At 40.9% G+C, this 26,076-nt stretch overlaps 1 protein-coding gene across 10 annotated transcripts in view; it reads right to left on the bottom strand.

Annotated features, from left to right (window-relative positions):
* The window catches only part of LDB2 (LIM domain binding 2), a 349,965-nt gene that overhangs the window by 51,109 nt on the left and 272,780 nt on the right, over window positions 1-26,076 (bottom strand). For all 10 annotated transcript variants that reach the window (XM_010991021.3, XM_031436928.2, XM_031436949.2 and 7 more), the window contains exons 3-5: window positions 23,060-23,232; window positions 15,518-15,640; window positions 12,737-12,820 (exon numbers count right to left, since the gene is read on the bottom strand). In XM_010991021.3, the coding sequence (XP_010989323.1) occupies window positions 12,737-12,820; window positions 15,518-15,640; window positions 23,060-23,232 (380 nt within the window). The remainder of the gene's footprint in view (window positions 1-12,736; window positions 12,821-15,517; window positions 15,641-23,059; window positions 23,233-26,076) is intronic.

Raw genomic sequence — 26,076 nt, 5'->3', positions numbered from 1 at the left:
ATGGTGATGATAAAACAGCAAATATTTATTGAGGACTTACTATGTGCTAGGAGTTACTCTAAGCACCAGTACCATTTCATTTAACTCTCTCACTGAATCACTGATATAAGGGACTATCACTATCCTGATTATATTGATGAGGAAACTGAGGCACAGACAAGATAGAGACTGGCTAAGGTTCTATTGCTAGATAAATAGTTTGATACAGCAAGGACAGAGGCTTTGCCATGGGGAGGAACTCAATATACTGGAAAAGCAAAAATCAGGCCAGGGGACCGGTGCCTGCTATGAGATGAAGTTGGGGAGGTCGATCCCTTAAGGCCGTGCAGACCAAGCTAAAGATTCTGGATTTTCACCTGATGGTTTTAAGCAGACAGTTTTAAGGTGCACCTCAGAGGAATGACATGACTCGATCTATGTTTTTAAAATGTGTTCAGGCACGAGGGATAGTAGTCTGGGTGTAGTGACAGGCATGAAAGTTTGGGAGATGAGCAGTGACCCTGAGGCCTGGGATTTGGGAGAAGTCTGAGGATGGAAGAGGTCATGGGACAATTCCTGTTAGGGTTTTGTCCTCCCTGAGCTTACGTGTTCAGTGTTCTCCATTGTTGACAATTGTATGATGATAACCTGGCAAAACAGCCTGGTCATCTCAGTGGAAATGACTGGCCTCATTCAGGTCTTCAACCCGGCTCTTGTTAGGAGGTGACATTCCTGCAGCTGACAGTACGGACGGCACCAGGCCAGCATGGGATCGATCCCATCCCAGCCTGGTGGATTACCGGCTGAATGACCTTAGATGAGTTCCACCTTCTTCTGTAAAATGGGGCCACTAACACCTACTTCCCAACCTGGTTGTAAGGCTTAAATAAACCCAAGATTGTGTCTTGCCCACAGTAGATATTCAACAATACCAGTTCACTGCCCTCTCTTCTCCTTTGGAATGTGTGTGGTGGATATTTTAAACTTGATTTGTTTTCTCTTCTTTATGGTACACATTTACAGCCATGTCCAAGCTCGTTATGAAGATCAGGACTGGGGAGTTTACCCTTATCTGCCTTCTCCCCATTTACATATTTGTTTATTATCTACCTACTCTGAGCCTTGAACTCTGCTAGGGACAGATGATCAGGTCATATGGTCTGATTACAGTGGCTAACTCTGAAGGACGTGAGTTTTCTGTGGGCAGTAAGTGGTATGAAGCAAGATCATCAGAGACCCGGCACAGGGCAAGGTCTCAAGCCTCAGAGCTAAGCAGTGAAACTTACTAGCCCCTTTGCACATTTCAGGCCACTTCCCTGCCTGTGCTCTTAAATTAAAATAAATTCAAACAGCTCTCCCTTTGCCCCATGTCCTGCATTTTCTTGACATACTTTTTAACCCATTCAACACAATTAGGAAGGCTATTTCTCAGAACGATGAACTCTGGGCTCCATCTTGCACTTAACTTTGCAAACTCAGTCTTTCCTCCGCAGGCTGCCAATTTCCCACCTAACCATCTCCCTTGATACTCAGTGTCTTGTTCAACAACAATTTCTTTCTCTTTCTCTACTGCCTGAGACTGGGAAATTACTTTTTTTAATCCCAGCCCTATTTGTACCTTTAAGGCCAAGAATTTTAGAAGCACATGTGGCTCTGAAATTGTTTTCAGTTACGATTGCTCTGTTAAAATACTATTTTTGTTTGTTTGTGTGCATGTATATATATATACATGGATTTATTTATTTATTTATTTATTTATTTATTTATTTATTTATTTTTATTGAAGTATAGTTGATTTACAATGTTGTGTTAGTTTCTTCTTTTAATGTTCTGGTAGCCATTCCCTTTGGCTTGACTTTAGAAATCACTGTTTTCTGGACACTGGGATGTCTCTATGTTATGGTTACTTTACTTCTTTAAGAGTCAACTGCTTTAATTCCCTTATTATGTGGTCCTGGTCATATGTACTACTTTTCCATCTCCAAACACAATTAAAAGTGCCCTTTGGGTGTTCCAGATTTTAATCATTCTGTGTGGGGAGTGTTCCCATGGCTCAGAAGGCCTCTCTCTGCCTCCTTTCAGATACAGCCCCTTCTCCGAGGAGGGGGAGGGGGAGGAGGAGGAGGCAGAAGAGGGGAGTGGGAAAGTCAGAATGAGGTATGACAGATGATAACTTTGTTTCAGGGACCAGATCCCTCACTCTTTTTTTTTTTTTTTAACATTACTGTATATAAAAGCGATAAACAACAAGGACCTACTGTACAGCACAGGGAACTATATTCAGTTTCTTGTAATGAGCCATAATGGGAAAGAAACTGAAAAAATATATATGTATGTATGTGTATGTATAACTGAATCACTTTGCTGCACACCTGAAACTAACATTGTAAGTCGACTATACTTCAATAAAAATAATAATAATAAAAAAACCCAAACAAATCCTTCACTCTTAATGCACTGTTTTCTCTGTACAGATTTTTATCTGTAAAACAGGGATAATCATTCCTATCTCATCTTTTTACTGAGGACACATAGAAGTTCCCAGTGAGCTAATGGCATTATGATGATCATGGTGATTCTGGGTGGTCCCTAAATTAGATTCACGTCATGGTGCTCTAAGCCAGTGCTTTTCCAACTGCCAGTGACACGTGCTCCCAAACTTTGTCTAGTGGATACACACCATGCGAGTTGGATAGCATCTGACCTGCTCTGGATCCTGGTCAGTGGGCTGAGTCCACTGGATGAACTTGCATGTCCTGACAATGTCCAACTGCTATAGTAGTTTTAACTTCTCATTTTCTGGATTTCTCTCATCACAAACTGGTGACAAAGAGTTTACAAACTTGCAGTGACCCATGGACTGCACCGTGAATAGCATACTTTAGACTGTGAGGCTTTTGAGGGTTTATACTGTGCAGGCACATTGGGAAGCACAGGAGATCTTCTGGGTTGGTTCCTGCCCCTCCAGACTTCAGTGCTTAGGAAGAGTGTGATGCTAGTCTTTCTGCATGAATGGGGAAAGGTCTGCCCAGGGGCCAGCCCACTCTGACCAATAACTATGGTTCATCTCAACCTCTGAGCAAGGCTCCTGTTCTATCCTCAGGCTTGGCTTGGCATTTAGATGGGAAAGCGGGTTGGATTGTAATCCTTTCTCGTGTCATAAAACTAAGGAAAATATCCTGGTTGGCAGTCAAGCCTTAGAAAAAACCCAAAATCCAAAAAACAAACAAAAAACCTCAGCAGAATTCCAAATGCTGACTCCAGCCACAGTCACTCTCCCAGAGGCTACTCCGTGTCATTCTGTTGAGGGTCATTTTCCAAAGTTAATTGCCTAATTCTTCTACTCATTGGATGATACTCCTTCCCTATCAGTAGAAGCTACATGCAGGGACCAATGTTGTTCATAGTGTAACAATAATAGCAACAAAAATCTTCATTAACTTGGGAAATTAAAGGTACAGGATCAAAAAACATTGCTGCGAAACCTCAATGCTTTCACACCCAGTTGAAGACACCACTTATTTTTTTAAGTTCATTTGAATCATTTAAAAATTTTTATTTAAATTTGTTTTATTGATGTATAGTTGATTTACAATGTTGTGTTAGTTTCTGGTGTACAGCATAGTGATTCAGATATATATATATATATATATATATATATATATATATATATATATATATATATATATATATATATTCCTTTTCAGATTCTTTTTCATTATGGGCTATTTCAAGGTATAGAATATAGTTCCCTGTGCTATACAGTAGGACCTTGCTGTTTATCTATTTTATATATAGTGATCCTGCTTATTTGAATGGATAGACTTATTTAATGATAACAACGAAAGGTGATAAAGAGCACTGAAAACACTCAGTGACAATGATTATACATCTGAAATAACATTTGTATTGGAAACGGGGTTCCAAATATATAGTACATGCCTCAGAATCCCTCCTGCCACCCTTCTTGGCAGATGTCAATCATTAATTACTTTTCTTTTTTCCGATCTCTCATGTGGCTTTAGAATCTCAGTGTAGCATTCAAGGCAATGACCGATGTGTAGGAGATGATACATTGAGTGAGACTGCTTTGGCTTCCTGGTGGAGTAATTTCAAGTTACACGTGATTTTCAACATGCGTTATCATTTTAACCCTCACCTGTGATGCAGTTACTGTGATTCACAAGGTACATGATCATCCACACATGAGAAAACCGGGGCTCCGAGAAACTGAGGCAGCTCATCAGTATCATATAAGAAGTAAGAGGCAAAAGTGGAATTTGAGCCCTGATCCGCTGCTCTCGACAGCGCAGGAGTATTGATTCTGCCGCTTCCGTGTGCCAGGCCCTTATAATTTGTAACTCATCTAATCTTATAAATGACAATCTGTGCCAACCTGTGAGACATCATTCTTTCTGATTTTCAGATGAGGAAAGTGGGGTTCGGAGAATTTAAACAACCTGTTCAAGGCCATTATAGGCAATAAGGGGGTTAGGATCTCTCTGAATCTGAAGCACGTTTATTTTTCTCAACACGTGGTCTCCACAGCTCAGCCTCCACTTTCAGAGAACACCATCGGGAGCAGGACGTGGCAAAGGTATTCAGAGGAGTGGTGTTAAGGACAGCAGCATCAGTGTTTGACATTTGGAGAAATGATTAAATTAGCCTCACACTGGAATATTTGCGGCTTCTATAAATGGTTAATAGGATGACTCTGTAGAAACATGAAAAAGTGTTTACCAAATAACATTAAGAGATTGTATGTATACTGATTACATTTATGCAGAAATTATGCAGGTAGATGGGTAAAGAGTAAGAGGAAACACAAAGAAAGTGTCTTTTGGCTGAGATACAGGATAAGAAGACATTTTAAAGTTTGCGTTAAACATAATACTTAAAAAAAGTTTATGTATCCAAGCATCAGGAAAAAACTGGCCAAAGGAAATAGACAAAAATAACCACTCATGAAGAAATATGTCCTCAAGATTTGAAAGATTACATTTCCAAAATAATGAGCAGGGCATAACAACACTTAGAGTAAAAATTAAATACTGATGCGGAGCAAGGAGAAGTAGTGGTATCAGAATAACAACCTGACATTGGGAACTTGGAGTATTTTAAGTGGAACTTTTGCACACTCGAGCAATCTGGAAGCTGCCTGCCATGTTTCTTTCACTTCCCCAATGCATTCAACTCTTCTCCTTTTTAGATTTCATGGCGATGTTCTAGGTAGTGACTTTGAAAATGAATCACACACTTTTTTCTAGCTGCTGTTGGGCAAGTGAATTTATCTGAGTTCTATTACTTTGTGTGTGTGTGTGTGTGTCGTTCAAAATCTGGTCTTCTATTTACCAAACTTCCATCCACCAACCACCCATTCAAGAAACATTTACTGGGTGTTCATTGTGATCGAGACCTTGTGAGGCCTTAGAAATACAAGATAATCAATCTGTCTTCAGGTGGCTCTGAGTCTAGTGGAGTGACAATTCTTATGCAGCACCTACGAAGAGGGAGGCAGGGGGAACTGGAGGAGCAGCTGCCCCCGCTAAGAGTCAATGAGAGATTCTCAGAGGAGGTGGTGGACGATGAGTCCTGAAGGATGAGGAGTAGCCAGGCTGGAAAAATAGGATGGGAAGGGAGGGGCAGCAGCAGTGGTCCAGGCAGTGAGTCAGACTGCAAAGGTGTGGAGGCCACAGAGCAGGACCAGCTCAGGGAACTGCTGGTGGTTTGTGTGGCTGACATGACATGAGAGATGGGGCAGGAGAATGGGCGGGCCTGGGAAGCAGCAGAGACCCACTCATGGAGGGCCTTGAATGCCAAAGTCAGAAGCAGAGCAACTGACTGGTGCACTAGAAACTGTAAACAAGTCCAACTTAAGTCATCTGCTGAGACCGACAAGGATGGGGTATCCTCAGGATATTAGGAGAGGAGGAATATTCTGGGAGGACCCGAGGTCCCCAGCTGAGGGTGGATGACGTGAACTAGAAACAGATTTATTCATAACAATATCTTCAACTTCCTGCAAAGGTGTAGGTGCTTTATCCATTCCTGGAAACACACCCCCACACCATCCCTTTTGTGGCTGGCACATGGTAGATGCCACCCAAAATGTCCCTTGGTTAGACAACTGACTTAAAATTTATAAACCAAACCAAACTACTCCAAATCTTCAAGAAGGTTTTCAACTGTATAAACCAGTGTTGTCCCTGGAGCACGGACAGTGAACAAGGACCGTCTGCTCTATCACTGATGAGAGATGAGTGAAACGGTACACTGCACTTCTGGCCATCATGGAAGCTTGTGTGGGTTTCCTTTAAAGGCTTATGGACATGGTTCCTGCATGACCAACCCACATTCTCTTTATGGGACAAGAAGTGACATAGACATCAATTACTTCTCCTTCAATTTTAAAGTCTTATTCTTTACAGCTATTTAATGGTTCCTCCACACAGTAAACATTCACACGTAAGAACTGCATATAAGAAATGTTGAAATGATGGCAATTTCAAACCCTGAGTTAGAGAGGGCTTTCACTCTGACGAAAGGCAAGGGGAGAATTAAGGAAGAATAATCAGACTCCTGGGGGTGCTGGCCCATGAGAGCTCTTCTCGTAAGCTCTGAATACAGGAGAATCCAATGAACAACTTGATTCTACCCAGGAGAAAGGACCAGACACCCTTATAAGAGCACACTTGGCAAAGAGAAGGGAGATCCTCGTGAATTTATCTCACTAGAATCCAGTGAGGCGGGTCTTATGCCCTATTTCCCAAAAAAGGAAACAGGCTGAGAGAGGTCAAGTAACTTGCCCAGGGTCACACAGCTAGCAAATAGCTGTCCTCAGACACGTACTCCTGTCTTTCTGACTCTCAAGCCCAGGACTTGGTAGGCTGGGAGGCAACAGAGGGAAGACAAGCAATCTGACACTCAAATCAAATGCCAACAGCTGTTCTGTTGTCACTTCCAAAGCATCAGGTTGCCAGCGTCCCCCAAAGGGTGCTGCCAGGAGTGCAGCCATCACCTGTGTTCGCACTGCACCCAAGCTGTGCTGTGGTGCTTCTCTGGCTCCTTCCTCCAACGAGGGGAGCTGCCTGGTCCCACTGACTTATTCCCTGATGGCAGGCCTCCCTGCGAATGCTGGGAATTGCATGGGAACAAATGAGCTTGTTTTGGAAAACCTGGGTGATTATAACTGCTTACCTTCTATATTGCTTAATTTTGTTTCATGAAGGACAAAGCTTATTGAAATTTCAGATGTCTGGGTTATTTAAAATCTTTATCCCTCCTTTCCAAAGCAGGGTACACTGATTTGTAAAATTCTCCTCCTGATTTAGAAGGCCTTGGATAAATATTGGCCAACGTAACTGTCTAAACTCTTTTTCTGATACTGGGCCTGATTATTGAAGTTCCTTGTTCACTAGATTTAAACAACACTTCACATGACCTGAGGCTTAAGGCAAAGGCCCAGCTCCAGGATGGGGAAGCTCCAGGTTTTAAAGTCGTTTCATAAATGTATTTTTGACTGCTCAGCTGTCTTACAAATATTAGGTGATGAGAATACTAGGCGAATCTTAGATTCTGGTTCTAAACTGAAGAAATAAACTTTGTTTCTCATTCTTAGCAGGTCTCATCACAGAAGCCTGTGTGCCCTGGTTTTGGGCCCTGAGTTTGAGATTCTGCTCAGTCATGACCAGCCCAGGGTCCCACAGCTGTTGATGGGAGGTTGGCTTCGATCTTGACCGCCTTCCCGAGGCCCATGGGTCCTTCCCTGGGCGCTCACAGGCCCTGTCCCTTCTTCCGTGTCAGCCCGCCTCACTGGAGCTGCCATAAACCTCACCCCGCCAGCCTTGCCCACCAGCCTGTGAGCAGCAACCCCAGAAGGAGGCCACATCTCCATAACGAGGGCCTGGCACAGTGCTAGGAAGGCAAGTGGGCTCAATATGTGTCCTGACCCAATCAACAGATGGGAAAAGGATTGAGGGAGGGGAGGCAGGAAAGGCGAGCGGCCGCTGAACCCAGATGCACGAGCCAGGAAGTCAAGGCGTGGTCGGTGGACGCAGAGTGGGAGCAGAGAGCCGCACGCCACGCTGCTCAAGTGGCTCCAGTCTGAAGGCCAATGATGGGCACATAGTAGGTGCTCAATAAACTATGAGAACAGACACTAAGTGGGCACTTCTGCCCCAGACCCTGGGCTAAGCCCTCTACATGGCCTGTCTCACTTAATACTCAGCAAATCCTACAAGAAGCTGATACTACTTTTGGCAAAGTAGATTAAGGCCTCAGTGAGAGGTGCTGCCTCCCCTGTCGAGGCAGGAAAGACACTGTGCAGCTCCTAACTGCATCACCATTCTATGCAGTAATGCCATTTGCAACAACATGGATGGACCTAGAGATTACCATACTAAGTGAAGTAAATCAGAGGAAGACAAGTAGCATATGATATCAATTATACATTCAATCTGAAAAAAAGATACACATGAACTTACTTCCAAAACAGAAACAGGCTTACAGACACAGAAAACAAACTTATGGTTACCAAAGGAAAAGGAGGGGGATAAATTAAAGTTTGGGACTAACAGATACACATTACTGTATATAAAATAGATAAACAGCAAGGTCCTACTGTATAGTACAGGGAACTTCATTCAATATCTTGTAACAAACTATAAGGGAAAAGAATCTGAAAAAGAATATATATGTATAACTGAATCACTTTGTTGTACACCTGAAACTAACACAGCATTGTAAGTCGACTATATTTCAATTAAAAAATTGAAAGAAAAATCACCATTCTACATTCTTAACTAGAAAGGCAGCAGTTTTGCCATGAAGTAAATAGATTCTAGAGTTCAAGTCCTGGTTCTGCCCCTTGGGAGTGTAAAGCAGGGTGACAGACCTTGCTTACACCCTCTGTGCAGGGCTTTCTGATAGGGAAGGCACTGGTGCACATGGGCCATCGTGAAGTCTAGCTACCCTGGGACATGTGCACCTGGCCCAGCATGCAGCCGGTACTGCCTGAAATGGTGGCCTCTGAGACGCTCTTCTGTGTTGTCCAAAACCATAAATGGTTTCCTGTGTCATTGTCAGCAGAGGGGTTGGTATTGTTCCCCCTCTGCAGGTATGATGTCCTCAGCCTTTCTGGGATGGATTCAGAGAACTGGGGGACCCTTGGGCTGTGTTGACTCCAGGGTGGAGGTCACCATGTTACTGATGACAGTGAGAGGAGCTAGGGGGTTGAGGAGGAGGGTGAGAGTGTGGTAGGGAAGAAGGAAATTTAGCATATATTAATCTGTGCTAAATGCAGCTAAAAGATGTCATCAAGAATCTGCCCAATACAATGGAGTAAAGACAGTCTCTTCAGCAAATGGTGTTGGGAAAACTGGACAGATCCATGTAAATTTAAAAAGTTAGAACACTCTCTCACACCATACACAAAGTAAACCATACACCATACCCAAAAATAAACTCAAAATGGCTTAAAGACTTAAACATAAGACAAGACACTATCAACTTCTTAGAAGAAAACATAGGCAAAACATTATCTGACATAAATCTTAGCAATGTTCTCCTGGGGCAGTCTACCCAGGCAATAGAAATAAAGGCAAAAATAAACAGATGAACCTAATTAAGCTTACAAGCTTTCGCACAGCAAAGGAAACCATAAGCAAAACAAAAAGACAACCTATGGAATGGGAGAAAATATTTGCAAAAGATGAGACTGACAGGGGCTTAATTTCTCAAATATATAAACAGTTCACACAACTTAATAAGGAAAAATAAGCAACCCAACCCAAAAAAGGGCAGAAGACCTAAACAAACAATTCTCCAATAAAAACATACAAATAGCCAACAGACACATGAAAAAATGCCCAATATCACTAATTATCAGAGAAATGCAAATCAAAACTACAATTAGGTATCACTTCACACCAGTCAGAATGGCCATCATTATGAAGTTCACAAATGACGAATGCTGGAGAGGGGGTGGAGAAAAGGGAAGCCTTCTACACTGTTGGTGGGAATGCAGTTTGGTACAGCAGTTATGGAAAGCAGTATGGAGATTCCTCAAAAGACTAAAAATAGACTTACCATTTGATCCAGCAATCCCACTCCTGGGCATATACCCAGAGGGGAATTTAATTTGGAAAGATAAATGCACCCTAATGTTCAAAGAAGCACTATTTACAATAGCCAAGACATGGAAACAACGTAAATGTCCATCGACAGATGACTGGATAAGGAAGTTGTGGTATATTTTTACAATGGAATACTACTCAGCCATAAACAATAATAAAATAGTGCCATTTGCAGCAACGTGGATGGACCTGGAGATTGTCACTCTAAGTGAAGTGAGCCAGAAAGAAACTACCATAGGGTATCACTTTTTTGTGGAATCTGAAAAAAAAAAAGACTAGTGAACTTATTTACAAAACAGAAATAGACTCACAGACATAGAAAACAAACTTATGGTTATGGGCTGGGGTGGGGAAGGGCGTGGGAAGGGATAAATTGGGAGTTCGAGATTTGTAGATACTAGCTAATATATATATATAAAATAGATAAACAAGTTCGTACTGTATAGTGCAGGGAACTATATTCAATATCTTGTAATAACTTATGGTGAAAAAGAATATGAAACTGAATACATGTATGTATGTGTATGACTGAAGCATTATACTGTACACCAGAAATTAACACAACATTGTAAACTGACTATACTTCAAATATATATACATATATATACACACACACAAAAGAGGATCGGTCCAAGATCTCAGCAGAGAGTTAGCAACCAAGTCTAGGATAGATTCCAAAGTCCCATATTCCTACGTGGGGTCAGCTGAGGACACACAGTGTGGAACTTCTATCTGCCTAAGGAGAGGCATCTTCAGATGGTTAAACTAAACCTCTTCCGGTCTCTGACAGATGGAATGCCCAGCAGTGTGTGCAGCCTTCTGAATTTCCGTGTAAAGAACAGCCCTGCAGACCCCCACTTTCCCAGGCCTTGCTGCCCACCCCACTGTGCCAGCAGCCCTGCAGGGGGCCCGATTCCGGATACAGAGCCTGGAGGTTTAGGAGAACGGAGCCTCAGCCACCCTGGCTGGGAGCACTCCCCTGTCGACCTACCCTCCTGGGAAGACTCTGGTTTTCCCCTGAGCAGGGACTGGGGGGCTATTTAGTGGAGAACCACCTGGCTCAGGGCCGCCAAAATAGTGAGCATGTTGAGGTCAGCTGGTGGCGAGCAAAGCTGATGCTGGCTCTTGCCACCCCTAGATTTGGATCTGGAGTATCTAAACTGGATGGAAAAAGACACTTCTCCCTCCACCCAGGAAGGGAACCCTGCTGTCTTCACGTTGAATCCTTTCCAAGGCTCCTAGCCCAGTAGCCTGGCCAGACAGTTGCTCTAAGACCTAGCTCCCAACCAACTCTCTCTCCCACTTCTCCTGGCTTCTCCCTTCATGTCCCTGCAATACCAGACTGCTTGGAATTCCATCCCCTAACCTGTGCTCCTTCTTCTCCCTCTGATGGAAGTGTCCTTTCCGCCCCCTTCTTTATTCATTCTTTCATACTCTACTCAGGCATCACCTCCTCCATGAAGCCTTCTTTGACTGATTCTTCTGTCTCGTACTCCCATAATTCCATCTGGAAATGTCTATCATGGTGTTTACCATTTTGTATATAATGTCCTCTCTTTGTGGGTCTGGCCCTCATAAGAGAGAGTTTCTTGATAACAGGTGTCATGAGTGCTGTCTGTGAATTTTCAGCGTTTAGAGCTGCGCCCGGCACATCGCAATGAAGCCGTGACTTGGAAACCTTTGTCCGAATCATTCTTCACTCACAGAAGAGAAAGTCTGGCCAAAGCATGTCAGCATTTCAACATATGCAAACTTGATTATACTCAGAGTATGGTGAATACAAAACAAATTCACAAATCTGCGCTTAAGGGTAAAGAAATGATAACATAAACAGTGATGGGGTGGAGCACTGGTGAAGGGAGCTGCTATATCATGACAGTGAAGGATGCCAGCAACTCAGAGGCAAAGAGAAGGGGGATGTGGCCATTAGCTTTGTGTTGATCCCGGAGGACAATGGTTGCTTTGTGAAGGAAACCATATCCTTCACTTACGACATGATGACTGCAAATCCACACTAAGAACCGGTGTGATATCTGTTACCTTGTTAGACCAAAGACGGAGGCTATAAGTATCACATGGGCACAGAGTTTTGCCTAACACTTCATTTTTTTAAATAAAAATTGACTTTCTATCCAAACCAGAAAATCTGTTACATGTTACGCAGAGTCCCCAAGAAACCTTAGAAATAAAATGTCTGTGTTACAGCACGGAGGTGAATTTCTTCAGGGAACTCTCTCTGGAGGGCACACTGAGCCTCCTTGGGGGTGATCAGTGCCTTGATGGAGACGCAGAGGCCATGAACTCAACAGCAGCACATTAGAAACTTGAGACGGCCAGCACAGACACAGCGCAAAGCATTTTATGAGAGAAGTATTGCTAGCCTTCGAATAATTTCTTCCAAGAGTCATTCAAACACAGAGAAGAAGCTCAACCTTGACAAAGACTAGGTTTGATGCTTTGTTAATTAAACCCAATCATCCGTTGAACACACACACACACACGTGGTACAGGACATATATATCATGCTCTATTTTCTCATTTTAATTCCTTGGCTGAAGATGCATATAAACCTCTAAAATACTTTTCAAACTCAGCAGGAAATATAATCAACCTGTTGGTCTTACCCTGAGGTAGTTGAGGGTGAAATTTGTTAGCCCCATCCTGGTGATGTTTTTGGAAAGCTGATCCAGGACCTGAGGATCTTGTGCCTAAACAGGAAAAAAAAAAAAAAAAATCATATATTTTATCCCTGCAAGATGGTACCAAGAGAGTCTTCAAGTGTGCTACAGCTGCAAAGACATGCAATCTTCACATTGTCGATTTTTCTCGGAGGGGTAGGTTGCTGGAGATAATTTACATTTCAGAGACACTTGCAATATAAAGGTCAAGGACATTTTTGGATCAATGGAGCAAGATTCGTTGCCAAGGAGAACCAAACTGAGTCAGATGCGCTTTCAGTGCTGGGGAGAAACGGCTTTACTTCCTTGATGAGAGGCCCTGTGTCTTCAGGAGGAGGGTCATTTAGCCCGGCCAGGACTCCTCCAGGACCCCTGGCGTCCCCAAGGAAGGCGGGGCCTCTGGATTTGGCAGAACCCTGCTTTAGGCCTGGCTTTTGTTTCCTGTTGTGATGGTGTTGTCTTAACAGCTTGGAGTCGAGGGCTATATTTGAAAATGTTGCAATTGTCATGAAATATACATGCAGATGTTTATGAATTCTAACTCTCCTCCCTATAAGCTGAGGCTCGAAATAAATGTCCTCAACATTTCATCCTGCAGGACTATAAGGGTAAGCACCATATTTTCCAAAATATCAGCCACATTAAAAAAAAAAAAAAAAGATGTAATGTTCAATGTTTGGGCATCCCAAATATTCTGTTTGACCAGAAAAAGAAAGAAAATTCTTTCTGGGTTCCACTTTATGGTGATCTCTTGGTTGATGCTCTTTTTTCACTTGTCTTTCCTTCTTTCTTAATTGGTATAAGAAAATTACTGCTAAACAGAGGGAGTCTTCAGTAAACATCCCTTTGTCTCCATGTCTGCATCCACGAGACTATGTAGGTTAAACCAACACTTTCATTTATTCTTTTTCTGTACATAATTTTCCTCACAGTGGTAAAACCAGTTAGCTTTGCGTATATACAGTTAAAAAAACACAAAATGTAGGAGAAAACAGAGCTTATCACTTTTTATGTCAATTTCTGGAAAGGGGGTCCTCTGGGGACATGGAGCTGGTGTTAACTGAGCCCTTTGCAGGTTCCAGGAAGAGCTGGTTCTATAGAGATGCAGTAGTAGTTGTGGCCGACCTCAAGGAGCTTACACTGTAGTCGGAAGACAGGATAATCAGAAGTGCACGGAAGGATGTTTTTGCTGCTGTTGCTGCCGCGGGGGCTGAGAGCCAGTCGCCAGTACTTGCAGAGGTCCTGCTATGTGCCAGGCACTATCCTAAGTGCTTACGTACATTAACTCTTAATCTTCAAACCAACCCTCTGAGGCAGGCTCTGTTACTGTCCTCATTTTATGGATGAGGGACTGATAGCACAAGATGTCATGTCAGTCGCCCAAGACCACACAGGAACAAGGATTCAAACTCATGCGGCCTCATTCCAGGGCCCAGGCTCCCGCCCACTATCCTCAGCTGCCTCTTGGTCTGTTTTGAGACTAATCAGAGTGGCTACCTGAGACTGCTTCACAGAGAGTGGAGGATGCGAACTGGGCTTTGAAAAGTGCGAAGGACTTGGGGCATGGATAGGCAGAAAGAATGGAGTGGGAGGGTGTGGGTGCCACAGCAGAAACACAAGGCCATTGGAGAGGGTAGGGATCATATTAACCAGTTGGGAGGAGGGTGTTGAGGACAAAAGCCTGGGAAGACAGCCTGGTGCTGGACAGTGGGGAGACAGACAGCTTCCCAGCCTGTGTTTTGGAGTCAGAACCAGTTGAACTGAAATCTTGATTTATCACTTTTGGGCTGAAAAACATTGGGCAACTTACTAAACCTCTCTGAGCCTCCGTTTCCTCACTTTTAAGATAGGAATCATAATAAGTCACCTCTTTGAGTTACTGTTGGTATTAACGATCACGTGCACAAAATGCGTAGCACGCGGCCTGGCGTTGCAAACACCCAGTAAACGCGTGCTGCTGGGACTGTGCTCTCTATGTGTCGCACAGGGTCTTAAAAATCAGGCTCATTAAGTCTGATTTTGCTCCAAAGTGTTTTTGTAGAAACTGTGGCATCGTGCATTCTGGAAGAGGGATTTATTTAAGTCGATACCTTTTAACTCCTTAAGGGACTGACCTGACGAGTTCCTATCAAGTCCTACCTTTAAAACATCTCTCTAGATTGGCATCAACTCCACCTTTGCACTCAGCTGGGGATCAATAAATTCGATGTGATTTATGGCCAAATGAAGCCAAGAGGACCCCAGATATTCCATTTGTTTCCAATGCAGTAGTTAGGAAAGGAATGGACAGAGATCTGAGGTCCATGTGCCCCACGTCTTGTCAGATGGTTCTAATCAAAACTGGAAACTGTTTTTCTTACTTCGTGTTTTATTTCTTTCCCCCACTTATACATAACAGCTTTATTAGCCCAGGCAGAGCAGTACTTGATAATGACTGAATGGAATTTAAGAAAAGTACAAACTGTTTATTGAGGTAACCTCAATTTGGAGTTTAAAATAATAAAGTATTAAAAAAAAAAGTCTCACAATGCACCAAACTCAGAAACAAAGGAGAAAAGAAAGGGCATGTGAATACAAACAATTGAGGGAAAAACTCAAAATTTAGAGTTAATTACCTAAAATGTAAAGACTACAGGAGTTCTTTCACAGCCAGGGAACAGGGTTTGTTCTTTTTGAGTAAAATGAGGGGCTAAAAGGAAAAAAAGTTAAATAGAAATTGTTACTTACATGCATGGCTAGAATGCTTCTTGGGACTAACTCTCTGTATTGTCTAATGGTAAAGTGCCAGGTTTTTATTCTCATGAGATCATCAAAGGTGAACTCCAAGATCAGCCTGCCTTCTGTACACACCTGGAAGTGACAAAAAACAGGCTCAGTTGTTACGGACTTTGTGATCACCACATTTTTATAACTCACATGTCAGCCACTCAGCGCGGTCTCCCTGACCACCCAGGGGTGGCGCTGGAGCTCGACAAAGGTGTGACACAAATGATGTATTCGCGGAGAACTGAGACAGGTATGAGCTCTGGATCTGGGTTGAGGGCAGGGCAAAAGACAGCACAGCTGCTCACCAGCCGTGAGCTGTTGTAACTTGACTAGTTACTACTGAAACTTCATGAGCCTGTTTCTTGTAAATATGAGACAAAACCTATCTCATAGCGATGCTGTGTCTAAGACTCCTGGCACAGAGTGTCCCCCACAAAACTGGTGCCCTTTCACCTCCTTTTCCCTCCTCTTTCATCGCCCTTCTACCATCGGAGTTAGAGCTCTGTTCTAATCTTGCTGATCCTACTCTGGGCGAAGGTATCTAGTGAAAGTATTCCTGTTTAAGTATGCATTACTACAAGGTTGCCCAATCAGAGGAAAATTTCATTTCCAAAGAGAAATGTCAGGGGGCAATGCTTAACCCAAGGGCACAAGTATCGGTTACTGACATGTGGAAGATAGAGGCAAGTGCAGAGTATATCCCTTGAATCCCATCTTATCAGCAATGACAAATCCTGCTTGCATAAAGGGTCAGGTCTTGGGGAACCCAAGTAATTCTTTCCAAGAAAAATATGTATTATTAATGAAACATAGCAGAGTTTCTGAGGCTCAGAAACTCCTTGATAGAGTGATGAGTGACAGGGTAGCATTTTAAAAATTATTTTAATTCAGGTATAGTCAGGTACAATGTGTCAACTTCTATGTACAGCACAATGTACAATCATGCGTACACATACATGTATTTGTTTTTATATTGTTTTCCATTAAAAGTCATTACAAGATATTGAATATATTTCCCTGTGCTATACAGAACAAATTTTTTTAATATCTATTTTTATATATAGTAGCTAACATTTACAAACCTCAGACTCCCAAATTTATCCCTTCCCACCTAGTTTCCCCCAGTAACCATAAGATTGTTTACTAAGTCTGTGAGTCTGTTTCTGTTTTGCCGATGAGTTCATTAGTGTCCTCTTTTTTCTTTTTTTAGATTCCACATATGGGTGATATCATATGGTATTTTCTTTTCTCTTTCTGGCTTATTTCACTTAGAATGACAATATTTAGGCCCATCCATGTTGCTGCAAATGGCATTATTTTATTCTTTTTCATGGCTGGGTAGTATTCCTTTATATAAATAACGGGGTAGCATTTTTATCTCCTTTCAAAAGTCAGAGGAGTTTTGGCATGTAGTTCCTGTTTTATTTACCTTTGTTTTCACTGTTCATGACTTTGAAATGAAAGAAAATGCTGTGCAATCTCACACTATTCATCCTATCTCAACTCTAAGATAGGAAGTGGTGGCAGCATATTGGTCCAGTTTAAATAATTAAAGTTCATTATTCAGTCCAGGTCTGCCTCAAAGAAGCAGTACAGAATAGTGGATGGGGGCTTTGGCATCAGAAGGTACTAGATTCGAATCCTGATTCTACTTTCCAATAATTTTGGATCTTTGGGAAAAATCAAATAAATTCCCTAAGTTTCAATTTCCATGTCTGTAAAATGAGGATAATAATATCCTTAGGTAGGGTTGTTGGGAAAGTATATTAAATGAAATTGTGAATGTAGATTGCCTAGTATCGTACCTGGCACATAGTGAAATGACAGTAAATGATGGCTCTAAAGATAAGAGACATGGAACCAGAGAAAACAGATCTCCCAACCAGTGGTTGTCGTGATGGCCCAACAGAGACCTAGGATTTATGAACAGTGTCTCAGGGGCTTTGCTGGGAAGAAGAGCCTAGCCGCCACCTGAATGCTGAGATTTCCACTCACTTTCTAGATTCAACTGGAACATCTTCAGTTTTATCTGTTTTAAATATTGGACTTCTGATCAAGCTTTTTTGGAGAAGGATTTCTTAGACTAAAAAAAAAATGCAAAACTTTGGAAATGATGGAACTATACATTAAAAAAATAACAATCAACTGAATAGGGAATATTTCTAAAACTATAATTCATAAAGATAATTCACAATTTATATCAACCTTTTATGAAATATTACTAATCACTTCCCTCTTTGGAAATTTAATACAAAAAGTCCCCATTTATTGAATTCCAACTATGTACTAGGCTGTGGGTTAGGGACTTTCTATTCTCTCTAGTTTAAGGTAATATTTTCTTTAAATAAGTCCGTGCAGGAGAATTAGTAACATGTTGATAGTGCACTGCTTAAGAAAGATGCTAATAATGTCTACCATTTTCATTTTATCCAAAGTCTCAAAAACATTGTAAGATAATTATTGATAATCTGGGTGAAGACCTCTATCTAACTCAGATCCAATTAGCAGAACTGTGGGTAATTTCAGGCATTTGGGCTGCTTGCCCCAAAACTCTTCAGTTTAGTGGTCTTCAGGGCCTTGTTTCTGGCATCTTCGCCACGAGAGTTGAGTGTAATGAGATGGGGGAAGACTTCAGTGTCCCCACGCCACTCCTCTAGAATCCCATCAGCATCAGCATCCCAATTAATTTACCAAGGTTTTCAAAAGAGTTGCATGGAGATTAAGCCACACAGTTCGCACTGGGGTGTTGACATGGCAGAAGCCACCTGCAGTGAAGGCTTACACAGAAGGGAGGTAACTACAGCCGGCCAGGGACAGAGAAATGTCTTGACAATACAGGACAGGGATATTTGGATGCTATAATCCTGTTCTTTTAAAGAGAGGGGATTATTGGCTGTTTAAACAAATACCAGCCCAGTTAAATGTCAGGCTTTTAAAAATTATCTAATCTGTTTGTTTTGTGTTTATGAACCACAAACCCAAGGCAGATAGAGGTTCTGGTTTACTTTGATTGGAACAGAATTTCATAATGGGAAGGCATGGATGTAGTTCTTCTGATGAATTAGTCCACTGGAGCATCTCTAAGGTGAAGTCAAATTGTGTTCTTTGTTTACTGTGACATAGCAAACCCGCTGAAGTCTCTTCTTACAGTCAAACTGCTACAGGTCTACAAAAGGGAACATTGCAACAGCCTTGGGCTCCTCCTTTCTCAGTCCAAACCTAGGGATCAGCTTTATCCAGGGCGGATCATGTGTGAGAGAGGAATCCTGAGAATTGAATCTCATTTGGCTGTGTTGAGAGTTTTCTTTAAGGAAAACTAAATGACTGACTTTCTTGAATGAAAGGATGGAGGAGAATTTGGTCACCGCTGATCTTCCCCAAGTAATGATACCTACAGCCTGCTCACAAGCCCTACGAAGCCTCTCCATTCCCTGCCCCCATCATGGAGGTTAAAAGAAACTGAAAGCTTTGTGATTTAATTCATATGCAACAATCAGCAAGTGGAATAGAGGCACTTAAGAAAAAATATATACATTCCTTGTTTGGAAATGGTGGGAAAAAAAAAAAACCAAAAACCGGGCATAGCTTATGAAGGGGAATTAATGTTTTCTCTTTTCAGAAAAATTCTGTGCATTCCTCTTAATCAATACAATTAATGTAGCTTTTATCTAAAGTTGGCCTTAAAAAAAAAAACAAAACTGCCTTTCAGTTGAGATCCAAAATCAAAAGGGTCCCCAATTAAGAAAACATTTTCTGTTGTGCTGAATTCATGTTACCGTACTGTGAGCTCTGACATTTTGTTTCTGTGGTAACCAAAATCAGCTGATTAGTTGGCATGGCAACAGAAAAGATGTAATCCCAGCAGACACACTCTAATCAATGCCCCCAGCACAGATGGTCTCCGGAGGATCAACACGAAAGAGGCTGGCAGGCATTCAGCGGATCACGTGCCAGCTTGAGACTAGGCCAGGAGCAAGAGAACTAAAAAAGAACATTTCTCAAACTAACCGGTAGCTTTTTAACCCTTTTCTTTCTTTGACTAATTGGAAAGCAATATTGACCATGTCTGTCATTGTGTAATAAAATGATTCTCATGTAGCTTTTATGAAATAAAATGTGCTTTATAGGTGGGAGTGTTTATTTAATTTTTTTGGTCTGTATGCTTGGAACAGCAGGCATGGACTAGTGCTTTTAGATGAACAGTTACATAAAGCTCATTGTATTTTACTTGGAGATGCTGCATGTATAAATGAATATGCAAATACATATATGTACATTTATTAGAGAATATAATCACTGGTATTATAATAATTTGGTTAGAGTCAAGATAAGAGCATAAACGTATAAATCCTGGAGTATAACGTGGTCTACAACCTCAGGTAAGAATGATGAACTGAGTGACAAAGGCATGAATGAGGATTCGTATTGGAAAACTGGTTGGCATTTCCTTGGTACTTTTCTGCAGTAGCAAATAATTCTCATTAAGTAATTGAGATCAAGAGAAAAAACATAAGCCTGTGTTTACAGGAGTGATAAGGGTGTCCAGTCATGGCCATATTTATTGTCCTAGTTTGTGAGAAACCCCCAAATAACCCAACAGGTTCCCCAGAGAGGGGTCCTTTCAGTATCTGCCAGTATTCACACCCTCAAATACAATTCAAGGGTCTTTGATTCTGAAAACCTCAGTGATCGCTCCTTGATTATTGAGCCCTGTTTCCAATTTGAATCGAAATTAAATACAGAAAAGAAAGATTTCATAATGTATGTTTTCACACTCTAATTACATATTTATCCATAATCTATAAAGTTCCCAGAATCAGGAAATTGCAAAATGTTCACTACGGTCCTGAGGAATATTAAGTATTACTGTTGATTAGGGCTGTGGCTGATATGGGATTTACCAGTTGACCAGATTTTCTGAAAAGCAACCCAGAAACACTGGGTCAAATGCTATTTGGGGAATTAGAGTCTGTTGATATTCTAAATTAGAACAATGTGGTACTACCTACACATAATGTGCTAAGTAATGCCCTGTATTAACAGCACGATCCCCTTTAAAAATAAAGCATCAGCTTCCAAATTATTTTTCTTGGTGATACTGAAAGGTCATTAGCCCACTGGTTTGTACATAAAAGCCATTCTTTTTTATTACACAAAGATGAGTTATTCTTAATTAATATAAGAACAAAAGAAAAATTGGATTCTTTGGGTAGTATAATGATGGCCAAGGAGCAAAAAAAAAAAAAAGAGGAATGCTTTGGAATTTTCTAAAAATAAATGTGCATAATTAGCATCTGGACTAAGTCCACATAGCTAAGCTACATTTCCCAGAAAGTGATATCTTTCTTTCATTACAGTATGGAATTATTCATGACAAGAGTTGGCAAACGTGTCGCCATGAGTAGTCAGAGGCTTGAGTCCCAGAGAACTGAGTTCAGGGGGGTGACCAGATCTTTGTGGCAAGTGCCATCTTAATTTGAATTTTAAAAAGCACTTTTCAAATTCATCAGAAGAATGGGATTCTTTTTGATTTAAAACTAGTCCGGAACATACAATACTATATCTTCAGAGCAACTGATTATGCTTAGGTATGAAAAAGTTTTGGTCTGAGAAAAAGAGAAATTGGGGAAATATATGAAAAGGCTACCACTACTACGGGCATTTTCATTTTTAGTGGCTACAGGCTTTGGAAGTAGCTCCTTCATTATGGCAAAGTTTTATTTAATTATCATGGATTTCTTTTTTTCCCAATCTCAATAAGGAATTGGTGTGTTTTTCTTGAATTACCTAAGAGGAGCCCTAAGCCTACACAAACAATAATAAAGCAACAGAAAAAGGCTTTCTTTGTAATGCTTGGGCTTTGGAAGGCTAGAAATGACTGTCTACCCACAAGGTGATATAAATGTTTTGTATCTTCCATAACAAGTGAGCCAGCGGACAGAGTAAACTGTCATCCAGGTGATCATTCCTTTCTACAGAGCAAAGCTCTCTTCCCAGCACGGACTTCTGCAGGCAGTGGGGATCTTCCTGGTCCCTGATTGACAGCTTTCCTCTCTGCTCAACTGCTAAAAAGGAGGAAAGGAAAAAACCCATCTCCTGTTCCACGTTTAAAATGTCTATTGACAAAATCAAGATGCTATCAAATCAATGGCATTTGATGATTTGCTTTTGCATTTTATAACCATTTCCTTTCCCCCCCCCTTTTTTTTTTAACACTGTCATGGGCACCCAAAGGATTAAACTGCACCAAGAAGATCAAAGAATACTTTAAATAATGAACATTTTATATTTGTTCTTTCAGCCAAATTGTGCATAAGTAACAAACCCATCTTCGGTTTTATAATTTGGGCCTTTGCAATTAACCCTGATAATTCAGCTTCTCTTAACTGTAAAGAGAGAGTTGTCATTTGTGTTTTCCACTAAAGAGATATACATTGATATTACAAATTAGTTTCACACTGAGTCTTAGTCAAAATGCAACGGACTAGTGTTCATTAAAATAAAGCTCCCTTTCCCAGATTCTTTGACTAAGTATTTGTTCTTACTAATTTTTCTTCTTGTGGGTAAATATAAAGGGATTATGTATAGTGTTCCCGAAAGGTCTTTGCCCAGGGGAAACACTCAGTGTGTCCATTTTTTGTGTGTCTGGGGAGGATGATAGAGGTAGAATGTATAGAAGATGAGGTCGCTCATCTGCTGAGTTCCTTGCTTAATACGCTGACCAAAATCACAGAACTTCTTAAAATCTGGGGAAACAACTTTTAACACTATGAATCCCCTAATTTCATTTATATTTTTACATTTTTTGTGTCCCTTAAAGATTATGGCTAGTTGAGTTGTAGTTAGTCAGTTTTTTCCCCTGCTTGAATTTAGCTTTAAAAATTGTTTAATTTTAGTAATGAAACACACATACTGACCACACAATAATAGGAGAATGTTCTTTTAAGTGGAGAAGACCCTTTGTGTAAAAACCACAATTCTATGTAACAAACAGCATCGTGGACTATAGTGAGCAATACTGTATTATATATTTGACAGATGCTAGCAGAGTAGATTTTAAAAGTCTTCATCACAAGAAAAAAAGTGTCACTATGTGTAGTGATGGATGTTAACTAAACTTACTGTGGTCATCATTTTACAATTTATACATAGAGCAAATCATTATGTTGTACACTTAAAACTAATACCTTGTTATATGTCAATTATATCTCAGTTGAAAAAAGACAACAAAATTCTATTTAGCAGCCTAAGTCTTAATAGGCAGCCCAAACTCTCTTCTTGAGGGTCTATCACATTTGGCTTTGGCGTACTCTGTACCACGTGCACATGTTTACAACAGGATCCGCCCAAAGAGTCTTGCCATGTTACCAGCAAAAACATCATCTCACAGTGCTGAAAGTGTCTGAGATGTGAGAAATCAGCTCAAAGTTTCAGAAGAAAACAGTCATGATTATCTTTCAACACACCCAGTTAGGAAGCCCTGTCGTTGAGCCCGCCCTGTACCTTGGTGAACATGGGCTTCCCGTGTTGGGTGACCATGGCGCACTGGTCGCAGTCCACCGTGATGGATGAGTTGTGGTAGGACTCTTTCGAGTGTTTGAGAATGTAATACAGGTCAGTCACCCCTCCTTCAAACACAGTGCTAAAGTAACGGGGGATGAGGGTCCTGCCGATGGCTGGGGGAGAAACAGAGAAACAAACTGTTAGCAGAAATATCCAGACAGTCCCATACACCCCACACCATTGCCAGATCTCCGACTGGATACAAATCAGACCAGAAGGCAAATTTCTCTTTCTCAACCGCCACATCCCTTCTAGGTTACATTTAATACAATAAAATCCCTAAGTATTCAGGAGAAAGTCATCTTTCCAGACCTTGTGTTCACTGAAAGTCAATAGTGTGAGTGTTAGTATTTTAAACATAAGGGGGACAAATGTACTGACTACTTTGGACCTCTAAATGAACATATTTTCAAAAAATAAAGTATCCAATTGACCTGGATTTTTCAATGGATCGTTTACAGACCAGTTACTGAATCATGTTTTATTAGTAGTAGAAGCAGTAGTCCTAATAATATAAATTTTGATAATGTAATGCTTTGTGGAGTGTGAAGTATTTTGGAATTCACTCATTGGGTTTTCAGAACAACCCCAAGAGAGCAGGGAACTGAGATCCCAGAAGGTTATTATGAAAGAAAAAGTTATTAGGAATGGTTTCAAAGTCACATGACTCATTAGTAAGATAATTGGGGTCTCTAACTTCAACTCTGCAAACAACCAAGACAAAAACACTTTCCAACACTGTCTCCAATTGATTTAATGAAAGGAAGTCTTTAAAACGTGATGCGTATCTGCATGTACAAAGAAACCCATGCCTACGTAAATGCTGATTATTCTATCTGCTTCTGGAGTTGAATAAAATATCTTTTTAGAATAAAAGGCCCATTTTAAGAGAACTTGATACCTTCCACTTGGTCTAAATCAGTCTCTTTCATTCTGTGTGTCCTGTCCTGCCTCATTTTAGTTTGAGATTGGTAAGTAGCTGGGTCTCTCTGATATATGACGCTTAGAAACAGCTAACAAGCCCTGGCTTTAGCAGAGACTTTAAATCCTCTTACACCGAAAATCCCAACTCATAATATCAGGAATTTTGCCTATGTGCAGATTTTGAGGCAAAGTACTAAAGCCCTCTCAAGTGATCCAAGGTTTTTTAATAAATCTCTTAACCTTCACTATATACAGCTTCCTCAAAGACAAAAATAGTATTTAAGATAAATAAATTACCAAAGAGAGCTTTAGTAGGAAAGATCATGCAGTCTTCACTTGAATGTTTTAAAATGTTTAATTTCATTTTAAAAGAATTGGTATTAATCCATTTCATATGGATCTTTATCTCTTTTGTACATGGATTTGGAAAAAATAATAACTACAAAAAGACCCTGCCAAACTTCTTTCTGAAGTGATCTCTAAAGAAGCCCAATGTGGATGACTGGTCTCTGAATAATTTATACAGTTGTTATTGCTTCATATTTACTGCAGTGAAACCAATCAACAAGTGTGCGCTAAATATTCCAGGATCTTTGGCAATTTCATCCTAAACAATCCTTACACATACATTTCCTAAATACTGCCTAATCCCCAAATGTGCAGATTTATTTGCTAAATATTAAATTCAAAGAAGAGTAATTTGAGCTCACCAGATCCTAAAACATATGCATAGCTGATCTATTATGACGAAAACTTTGTTAATGCGAAAAACCTTATTGTACTTTGCTAAACAGCGAAAACTAATCAAATGCATTTCAAATCTTCTAACCTAAAACTAATTACCATATATCAACTCTAGTAATTTGACATTTTGGGATCTGTACTGTGGCAAATAAATACTAACTATAAAAAAAAAATAGATGTAGGGTGAAAATATTTCACTATAATATCCAAGGAATTGTCACATTAAAAAGGTTACTGCAAATAAACATCACTGGATTAGTCACGTTATCGTTTATTCATGAATCCTGCACAATTTAATTTCTTCATAGTAGGGTTTGCTATCTATTATCATTATTTTCATTCACAGTTTAAGGAAAGTCAAATGGGAAAAATATTTGAAATTTCTTAACTTTAAGTATCAATTGAAAACTCCAGATAATGTACAGACTACACAAAAAATAGATTTAGAGGGAAATTCAGGTTTGCTTCCTTAAATACTTTCTAGCCCCGAAGGAAATGATTGGTGTAGATACCTGAGCTTTGTTTTCAGCCCTGTTTCCTTTGTGGGATGGCCTCTACCATTTTTTCTGTGGTCTTGCATGGACCATAACTCACAAAGCTCCATTATCCACGGTGGTAGGCTGTTAGCCTGACTGCCCCAATGAACCACAACAATGGAATTCCTGCCGTTGCCTTCTTCTCAAATCTAGGCTGGGCCCTGTCATCTGTTTTACTTAATAGAATGTGGCACAAGTGACCTGTGTCCCTTGGGGCCAAACCTAAAAAGGCCTAGAAGTTTCTACTTTGTGCTTGCAGGACAATCAGTTGCTATGTAAAAAGTCCAGCTACCCTAAGGCTGCCATCCCATGGGAAGCCCAACCCAGCCATGGGGAACAGTCCCATGAAGGGGAACCGTGTCTTCCAGATGACAGCCAGCACCAGCTTGTGCGGGTGAGGCCATTTTGGAAGTGGATTCCCTGAGCCCTGGATGAGCTGCCTCAAGCTGGTTGCACAAGGACCAGAGATGAACTGCCTCTCATAGATTTTGTGCCCCAGATTGCAGAATCATGAGTAAATAAAAGACATGTTTGTATTTTAAGCCAGTAAGTCTTGGGGCATTTTTAAGTGTAGCAATGGATAATCATAGCACTCTTTCAACCTCTTAGGTTACAAATACGGGCAGATGAGATTAGAATCCTCCACTGAAAGAAAGAGGGCAGTGTTGCCACTAAAAGCCTGTGACTCATAGAAATCCTGAAGCTTGCATACAAGGAAAAGCAGACTAGAGAGACAGTCTTTGTAGACTGACG

Source organism: Camelus dromedarius, chromosome 1 (genome assembly GCF_036321535.1).
Source record: "Camelus dromedarius isolate mCamDro1 chromosome 1, mCamDro1.pat, whole genome shotgun sequence".
Lineage (NCBI taxonomy): Eukaryota > Metazoa > Chordata > Mammalia > Artiodactyla > Camelidae > Camelus > Camelus dromedarius.
This window is presented reverse-complemented; position numbering and strand designations above follow the sequence as displayed.